At 45.9% G+C, this 9,186-nt stretch overlaps 1 protein-coding gene across 1 annotated transcript in view; it reads right to left on the bottom strand.

Moving 5' to 3' along the window:
- TMBIM1 (transmembrane BAX inhibitor motif containing 1) overlaps window positions 1-9,186 on the bottom strand; it is a 76,068-nt gene that overhangs the window by 4,814 nt on the left and 62,068 nt on the right. Inside the window, exons 5-8 of the mRNA XM_015410029.1 lie at window positions 7,415-7,468; window positions 3,423-3,473; window positions 2,412-2,451; window positions 1,306-1,343 (exon numbers count right to left, since the gene is read on the bottom strand). Coding sequence (XP_015265515.1) covers window positions 1,306-1,343; window positions 2,412-2,451; window positions 3,423-3,473; window positions 7,415-7,468 — 183 coding nt within the window. The remainder of the gene's footprint in view (window positions 1-1,305; window positions 1,344-2,411; window positions 2,452-3,422; window positions 3,474-7,414; window positions 7,469-9,186) is intronic.

The raw sequence follows: 9,186 nt of genomic DNA, 5'->3' as shown, positions 1-9,186 counted from the left end.
TGTGAGGTAGGTGGGGCTGAGAGAGCTCTGACAGAAACGGCTGTTTTTCAAGAACAGCTGTGCCAGAACTATGGCTTGCCCAAGGTCATCCAGCCAGGTGCAAGTGGAGGAGTGGGGAATCAAACCCGGTTCTCCAAGATTAGAGTCCGCGCACTTAACCACTACACCAAACTGGCTCTCTAACCAGGGAGAGAGAACCTAAATGGAGGGAGGGAGCAGCAGTTGCAGATATGGGACTTCCCCCATATATGGGGGGAAGGTATAGTTTGGGGCCACAACCCTCTAGCCCTACTAAAAATAGCTCTACAAGCTAATTGCTGAGGGAAGGAATGAGTGGTGGAACATCTTTAGCAGCTTCACTGTCTCGCTGAGGACTCCCCCTCCCTTTCTGTTCTGGTACCTATTAAGCCTGGGCATAGCTAGAAGCATGAAGCCTTGGGCCCAAGCGGAAGAGCAAAAGCCATGCCTTCAGAAGAGCCAGTATGGGAGTCCAGGACCAGCCCAGGAGGTAATCCGATGTTGTGTTGCTATTTTGTTGTTTATAGTTTTATATGAATAATGTATTTTTTGTGGTTGTAAGATGCTTTAGGTACCTTCAGGAAGAAAACCAAAGCAAAACTACTTCAATAAATAAATTCTATCTTTGGGTGCATTTTTCTATCTTACCCCTTTCTGCAAGGAGCTCAAGGAAATGTACATGGCATCTCCCGACCTGCATTTTATCCTTAAAGTCAACCTGTGAGGTAAGTTAGGCTGAGGAAAAATAGCCAGTTTAAGGTTACCCAGAAAGTTTCATGGCAAGAAATCTGAAGTTGAGTTTCTTCACTTATAGTACAACACTCTAATAGAGTCTGACCACACTGACATTTGTAACGTGCTAGAAAAATATGCTGAACTAAAACATACAAGTATCTGAGTGTGGGAATATGTGCCCCCTTTCTAGTCCCTTTCAACCATTGTATAGTATTCTGCAGAAAGCCACACAGCCATTAGCTAATCAAGCCTGTGTCCAAAGTTAAACCACCAGTTGTAGCACTCGCTCAAAAAAAGGGTTTTCTGTTAGAACTTTAGTGAAAAATAATTGCTTTGGCAAAACAAAAATAGGGTCTTTTTTCAAACTCTGTTCCATTTAACCATTTCCCGATTTTAATTTCTGGATATTGTTGCCCCTTTTTTAACAGGTGGAGACTTACTTAATACGAACCCAACAGTCTCCAACTGAACAGACATTCAGAATATTCCCTCTAACAGGGAACTAGGAGTTTAACTGATAGAGAGCAAGCTGAGAGAATATTTGTACATTACCTAGCAATGGTGCCTGTCATGAACCCCATGGCCAAAGTCTAGATGAAAAGATAAACAGACAAGAACGATGACCTACAGATTGCTGTCCCCCATCACATCACAGTCATCGCCACAATCTTCAAAAGAACCCAAACCCAATGCTTATTCAGCCAAACAACTTTAGTTCTGCACCATTTCAGGGAACAGACTTCGCCAATTGGGGAGAACTGTTGTCTTCCACAATTTCATCTTGCAACTGACCTTATAAAATAAGTTCATTAATGAGAAACAGTAGAACTACGGTAATAAGACAACGGCGAAAATCCCATATCCAGGATACTGTTGCTGTTTTTCTAACATCCAAACTATAATTGATTTTTAAAATTTTCTTTTAGATATTGAAGGCAGGAGATGATGGTCAAAATAAAAGGCTTTATTCAAACATTGAATACTGCCCTGCAAAGAGTCTGAAGGACTGCTCTGCAAAGAGCGGCACTCACACTTATACGGTAACTGAACTATATACAATGTTACCAGATTCAGGAGGTCTGATTGGACCTGAGCAGAGCCTCAGGATAGGACGTTCTGTATGGCTTTAGGACCAATAGGCAGTCTTTATTAGGGAGCCAATCCCAACAGAGAAAACCGGAATACTGTCGCTTAAACATAATTTAGAACATAACAATTTCCAAACTATAATTGATTTTCAAACTATAATTACTGACTGGACAGCCCCAAGTTTAGCACAGCAATAAAAATGTCTGCCAAATGTGATATTAACTCCTGGAAAAGAGGACGGATAAGTTCTCCATAACCACACACATCATCCCTAGATCTAGGGTGGGTGTGAATCAAAAACAGCCAATGGATTTGACATAAGCAAAGTGGTTTGACAAACAAATCACTTGTGGGGGTGGAATATAAATGTCTAGGCATGGCAGATAGTCTAACATAGATTATTTTGGAGTTCTGACAATTTTTTCTACATTTTTAAAATAGATTCAGACAGTCAAGGCACACTCTCTAGCTGCCTAGTGGTCGTTCAAAACATTTCTTGCCACACCACAGAAAGTTTCATATGATTGCATTACTCTCAGCCCAAGTTCCACAGCAAAACATTTACTTACAAAGACAGACAGAAGGATGATGTTCCATGGAAAGCGTCTCCTGAAGAGCAAACAGTAACAGTTCAAAGAGGGCTGTCATTCTGGAACATGTTATAAGCAGTGTTCCCTCTAAGCTGAGTCAGTGTGAGCTAGCTCACAGTTTTTTAGCTTCTGGCTCACACATTTTCTTCTTAGCTCAGGAAGGATGGCTCCAGAGCAGGCCCGTAGCTACAGTGGGGCATTTGGGGGCCTGCCCTCCCGACTTCCTGCTAAGGTCCCCCACTTCCTTTCAGCCTAGCACCCCCCACTCTCTGGCAAGATGCGGTGGCTGCCATGAACCCCCCCCCCCCATGCCGCCACTGCTCCTTGCCTTCTCTATGCACCGCACCTCTCTGGGGCTGGCTGAAGCACGTGAGTTACCTTTAATCGATTTAGCCAGTGCCCCCTGAAGAATTAAAATGCCCCTCACTTAGAAATTCCTGGCTACAGGCCTGCTCCAGAGCAAACTGATTCATGCGGTAGCCAAATCGCTCGTTCACAACTTTAATGCCTGGAGCTCACAAAGTAGAATTTTTGCTCACAAGACTCCAAAGCTTAGAGGGGGCATTGGTATAAGCAAATTCTTCCAGTGCTAGCTGACTATTTGCCACCAGAAGCACCAAGAAAATGACATTCCCACTTCCCATTCTAGGCTGATACACCTTCTCTTTTTAAAATAACAGAAATAAGAAGCAGGAAAAAGAGCACGCTGCCTTTAGTTTCATGGCAAGTCCAGCCTTGACTCATTCCCACTGCCCAAAAACGAACTTTTTACACCTCTAAATTTTATCAATCCCCCGTGCCCCTCACATTTCCAAAGCCATGCTGCGATCTTACACCCCTGGCATCTACCCACTTGCAAGGGATTAAAGAAAAAGGTATTCTGGGGATGGATGCGCATAGCAATCTTTCCAGATCGCATGCCTGCCACACGCAGCCAACCCACTCACTCGCCCTTGGTACCTGGCACCACAAGTTAGTAAACATACTCACCGTGGGCCTTCACAGCACACCAACACCAGATAAGTGACCAGGAATACAGCACTGAGGGAAGGAAGTGAGATAACTTTTTGAACCATAGTGAAATCTCATATGAAAGCACTTCCATCTTCCCAAACTCAAAGATGGGATTTCAAATGCACAAGAACTAGCCTATGAAAACTTCTAGGTCCTATAGTAGCTAAGTGGCCCACAGCATATAGAGTCCTTTAGGTGCTGTGGCACACCAGTCCTTAGTACTGCCCCCTATGCCTCAAGGAGAACATTAGTCTCTGTTGCTTTTTCTCTAGACATCCCATATAAGCAGAGCTGGGCCTGCCCACCACCACTGCTTCTGCTGCAATCTTTGTGCCACCAGATCTGTACACACTAGAGTACTGGGCTGGATTTAAGCTCATTTCTCCTTTTGCACAACAGAGGTAATTTCCAACCCAATCCTGTGCAAAAGTAAGGCCCAGTGAATTCAGTGGTACTTTCTCCCCGGTATTTGTACATAGGATTGTTCTCATGCTCTCTAATATCCAAGACATAGGAGACTCTTCAGCACAGAAGAAGTATGGTTGGTGCCAAGGCATCACACTGCTCTGGAGTTTAGGGGGACAATCCTGCATGGTCCTTCCCTGCCACCTCCAGTCATGTCAGAAGGTAGCTATGAATGCCAATCTACACTTCAGCCGTCACTGACAGGCACAGTATAGTGTGCATCCAATAGTGTGGAAACCTGGTCCCATGAAATGCCTGGCCATGCAACAGGATGATTTTACCACACATTGACACCTTGGACAGCAGAGGGATGGTAAAATGTTTTTGGTAGGGACAGTCACAAATGCCCATGGATCTTAGGCAGGAGATCTGCCCTTCCATGAGAAACCCTGAGATCATTTGCATCACTTCCAGCCGCCTCCATCTGTAAGGCCCCCTCTATGTGCCCCTGCAGAGGGGAGCAACTGGCAGAAAACACCCCTTATCATCTTCTACCCCCCCCAAACACCCTCTAATTTCTAGCCATGTCTGGCCTAGAAGTAGGCCAAGAGTGTGGCCTGGAAATGTACACCACACCAAGATGGCACAGAGCCAACAAAAATTATTCCTGGCAGCAAAGAACAAGTCCAAACTTGATGGCTTTAGGGCATCTGACAAGCTAACAGTTTCCACCCATCCAAAACAATGAGATATTTCTCTACATAAAGACCACCCAAATTACACAGATGCAAATATGACGTCTTTGTCTTCTCCTGGGAACGCTACACAGAGCTCCCCCTGCACATTGTCCTGGTCCCAGTTAACCCCTCCAGTACACATGGTTTCAAGGGGCAAACACATCACCAGGCCCAGAGGTATCATTTTGCCCTATATCTGGACAAGCATTTTTCCAATGCAGTGTGTCTGTTCTGGGTGCCTACTGACAGGTCAACCTCAAATTTGTTTTGGGTTTCTTCCCATCTTCACAGCCTCTTCTCCATGGACTTCTGCATGTCTGGAATGGTAATTATAACTCCCGACAGCCTCCTATTATTCCTGCTCACCTTTGTATTTCCAGTACTTGTGTGTATGTTTTAAAGTGGGTGCGGTCAGACGTGGGTGCGGTTTAGTCCACTTTCGGCCCGCCTCAGAAACGGATTTTATCTGTGTGATCACACGGTCAACATCTGCCTCCCATCCCCAGACATCGCTTTCCAGCTCAAAACTGCTTTAACCCAGAGTATTTTGATACCAGGTCCCCAAGTGGTGTTTTCCTGATTCTCCGGTTCCAGCCACATTTTCCCCGTGTGATCGCTCCTGCGGTGTTGAGCCACTTCCGGTTTAAACCCCTCCACGCGCTCGAAAGCTGCCCGAGGCTTCCGCTTTTCACCCGCCATTTTAAAAAAAGCATTGGCGGTTGGGCGCATAGGTTATAAAAAACAATGTTTAAATTGTGCCTAGTTTTAGCCTTTAGACAAGTTCGGGATCTCACGTAGGCCAGTTTCGGCAGTAAACATTTAAGGTAAGTGTTCCTCTAAAGTTTAAAGGGAAGCATTACAGCAGTGGGTTGAAGTAGAAATCACTGTTCTGCGCAAGCACGAAACATTTAGTTCCACAGATGGCTGCCTGTGTGCATGCCCAAACTGAGAGAGAGAAAAAAACAACAGTGCAGCGATCCAGAGCAAGGAGGTGAGTTTTATTACAGATCTCCCGCAGCGTAAAACAATGACTGTTATATGGGTGGTAGTGGATTTATTTTCTAAGCAAGCGCATTTTATCCCCTTTGCCTCCCTGCCTACGGCTAAAGCATTGGCAAAGGCATTTCTCTGAGACGTGGTGCATTTACACATGCTCCCCACTAAGGTGGTCTCCGATAGGGGGTCTCAGTTCGTGTCTAAATTCTGGGGGGAGCTAATGAAACTAATGGGGCTGGAGAGGGGGCTGAGCAGCGCTTATCACCCAGAGGCTGACGGAAAAACGGAGCGGGTCAATCAGACCCTGGAACAATATATCCATTGTTCTATGAACTATCAACAAGACAACTGGGTCGACCTCTTGCCCCTGGCCGAATTCTGTTATAACAACACGTCGCACTCCTCTATTGGAATGTCTCCTTTTAAAGCATTGTATGGTTATGATAGCCCGCCCATCCTGTTCCTGGCTGGGGACAATGACTTGGGACCGGGGGATGCTGCTCTATGGTGTAAACAGTTACAAGACTCTTGGCCTTTACTGTGTAAGACTTTAGATGCTGCCAAGGAAGCGTACAAATACCAGGCTGACAAGAGAAGGGTGGAGGGTTGGGCTCTGCAGCCTGGAGACTCTGTTTATGTGTCTACGAAAAACATCCCGCTTTTACACCCCAGTCAAAAACTGGGTTGAAAGTACATCGGGCCGTTTCCGGTGAAGAGGGTAATCAGTGAGGTGGTCGTGGAACTGGATTTACCCAAGAACTTGAGAAAATTGCATTCTGTGTTTCATTTCATCCTCCTAAAAAAGGATTCCGGTTCCTGTCCTTGGCGTCCATCAAAACCGGTACCCCTTCCAATCATGGTTGAGGGCGAGGAACATTATGACATTTCAAATATTTTGGACTCTAAAATCAAACGTGGAATATTGATGTATTTGGTTGAATGGGCAGACTTTGGACCCCAGCACCTCAAATGGGTGGAAGTAGGGGATATTCGGGCCCCTGTACTGTTGCGGAAGTTTCATCGTGCTTTCCCGGACAAACCGGGAGAACTCCCGGAATAACCGGGAGACCTCCCGGAATGCCTGGGAGACTTCCCATATGAATGGTGTGAAGCAGATTTTCGAGGGGGCAGTATGTCAGCTATGCTGCCATGGGGGTGGGGAGGTTGGTTGTCTTCTAATTGCATTTGCATTCCTTCTGTGCTTCTTTGCTGCAGTGGGGGGGGTGCACACAAATACCCTATATCCTATTATGCCCCATGGGCAGCCGTCATTCTTAACAGTGCGTATGTTAATGCATGTTATATCTCTTCAATAAAGTATTACCTTTCCTGAAAGCGTTGTTGGCTGTGGGTTCTGACACATTGCGATTTTCCAGGTTAAAAAAGACCGCAACAGGGCTGGAGCAATTTAAACTGCTCCCAGCATGCCGTCTGACCGCACCCAGTGTGTTTTATTTCTGTATGTGTACATTTATTAGGATTTCTTCTTTTAATAAAAACAATCCTTTTGGTTAAGCCACTGCCGGGTTCATTTTTGAGAGGTTCTCTAAGGGAAAGACCCCGTAAAACATAGGTGGAGAATCTCACTAGTTACCTCCCTCCCGCAAGCTTTCCTGTCTCCTTGCTAATTCCCCTAATAAACAGGAGACAGCCTTTTTGGACAAATACAGCATTTGAGATAACACATCCACACTCCCCGCTGCACTTCCAACTGCTGGTAGAGCAGTGAGGAGGATAGTTTTGGGATAGGAATAAGCCTCAGGGCCATCTCCGACACCCATGGGCACCTGGCAGCTGCACAGAAAAAAGGAAGGAAGAGGCAATACTCACTATGACACATAATACACAGCAACATTCCTTTGCACAAAAGTGCGTACAGGGACCCTGTGGAGAGAGAAGTAGATATGAAATGGGAAGAAGCACGTATTGTACATCCATAATCACGGAAAGACAGCAAACAGAAACTGCCACTTCCTTTTTAACTCCAGGTACTGGCTCTGTTGAATTAGTCCTGACCCGGGGTCATTTTGTAGAAAAAGAGCTAGGGGAACTCATTAGCATAACTCATTAGCATATGCCACACCCCCTGACATCACTGGAAGTGTGTCATAAGGCCACACCCCCTGACATCACCGGAAGTGTGTCATAAGGCCACACACCCCGCCACCAACGGTCCCAGCCGCCGCTGCCGGCCAGGGGTGGGGAGAGGCAGGGAGGAAGCAACTTACCCTCCCTCTTCTCCTGCCTCCTCCTGGCTAAATGAGGGCCGGAAGCGGGGCGGCCGGAAGCAGGGGGCGGGGCTTTGTCATGTGCCCCCCCCATACCTCACCCGGGGGAACTGCAATCCCCCGCGATCCCCCCCGAAATGACCTCTGGTCCTGACACTGAAAAGATATATACAACTCCTGTCTGAAATGTATCTAGAATAACGTAGTTTTTTAGTGTATGATAATAGGACCAGGTGTCCTAGAGAACAGAGATTCCAGAGGACCTTCAAATAAACTGATTTCTCTCTCCCAAAGCACAGGTTTTCAGCGTCTTACTCAACCCCCGTGATGTGAAAGACCCCTGGCTGATTCTGGAGAGATGCTACCAGTTCATACAGACGATACCGACCTTAATAGCTCTATCACTAGCCCTGTTCACAGAATACAGTGAGCACACATACATCCTCAATATACGTACATATGCCTGTTTGTAAGAAAAAGCCAATGTCCGTTCACTTCACATATGAAGCTGAGGACTATTACTAGTTAAATATGGGGTTTAAATTACATATTTGGCTATAAAATGTACTGGATCTCACATGAGAATCACTTAACACACATAAAGAAAATCAAGTGTACACTGTGCATTTTATGTGCATTTAGTTTAAGTTCTGTTTGGGCTATGTATAAAGCAGCTTCATGTGTATGTATGTGTAGTCAGATAGAAGGGTTTGGCCTTTCCTTGCTTCCCTGGGCTACCCCTCCATTTGGTATTGCAGAGAGCAGGGAAGATATGTGGTCAGAGCACAACACAGATTATTAACCCAAATTAAAGAATTTATTTAACTATTTACACAGTTATGGAGCACACACACACTGTAGGAGTAAGCACACACTATGAGCCAACAGGGCATAAATCCTCTTTCCTTACACACAATACTCTCTACCTCTGGAGGTTGTGGGCTAAGAATAGGATCTCTCCTTGGACCGGCCTCTGGCTGTACTTCAGCCTCTCTCTCTTGCCCAAGAGAGCAGGGAAACGTCCATTCATTCCCCAGTCCAGCTGACTGGATGAAGACAGCCTTGGGACAGTCCCTGTTTTCCTGCACTTTTTGGCCTTCGGGCAGCTGGAAACTGTAGGCCAGCAGATGAAGAAGCCCCATTCAACCCAGTGAGTGATACCCCTGCAGGCCCCACTCTGGAACTACAGCTCAATTAAACCTGATGGGGGAACATTTTAAACAAAGAACCACAGCCATCTTACAAATTTATTTATTTATTTCCAATTACAAACACAGGTAACTGCCATTTCGTGACACCTACCAACAGCCACTGAGGGGAAAGTTAGTCCCACACAAGAGGCAAGCAGGAAAAGCATCTTCGTCAAGAGAGAAA

Source organism: Gekko japonicus, unplaced genomic scaffold (assembly GCF_001447785.1).
Source record: "Gekko japonicus isolate JY-2015 unplaced genomic scaffold, Gekko_japonicus_V1.1 scaffold219, whole genome shotgun sequence".
Taxonomy (NCBI): Eukaryota; Metazoa; Chordata; class Lepidosauria; order Squamata; family Gekkonidae; genus Gekko; species Gekko japonicus.
Note: the sequence above shows the minus strand (reverse complement) of the source record. Positions and strands in the feature narration are given on the sequence as shown.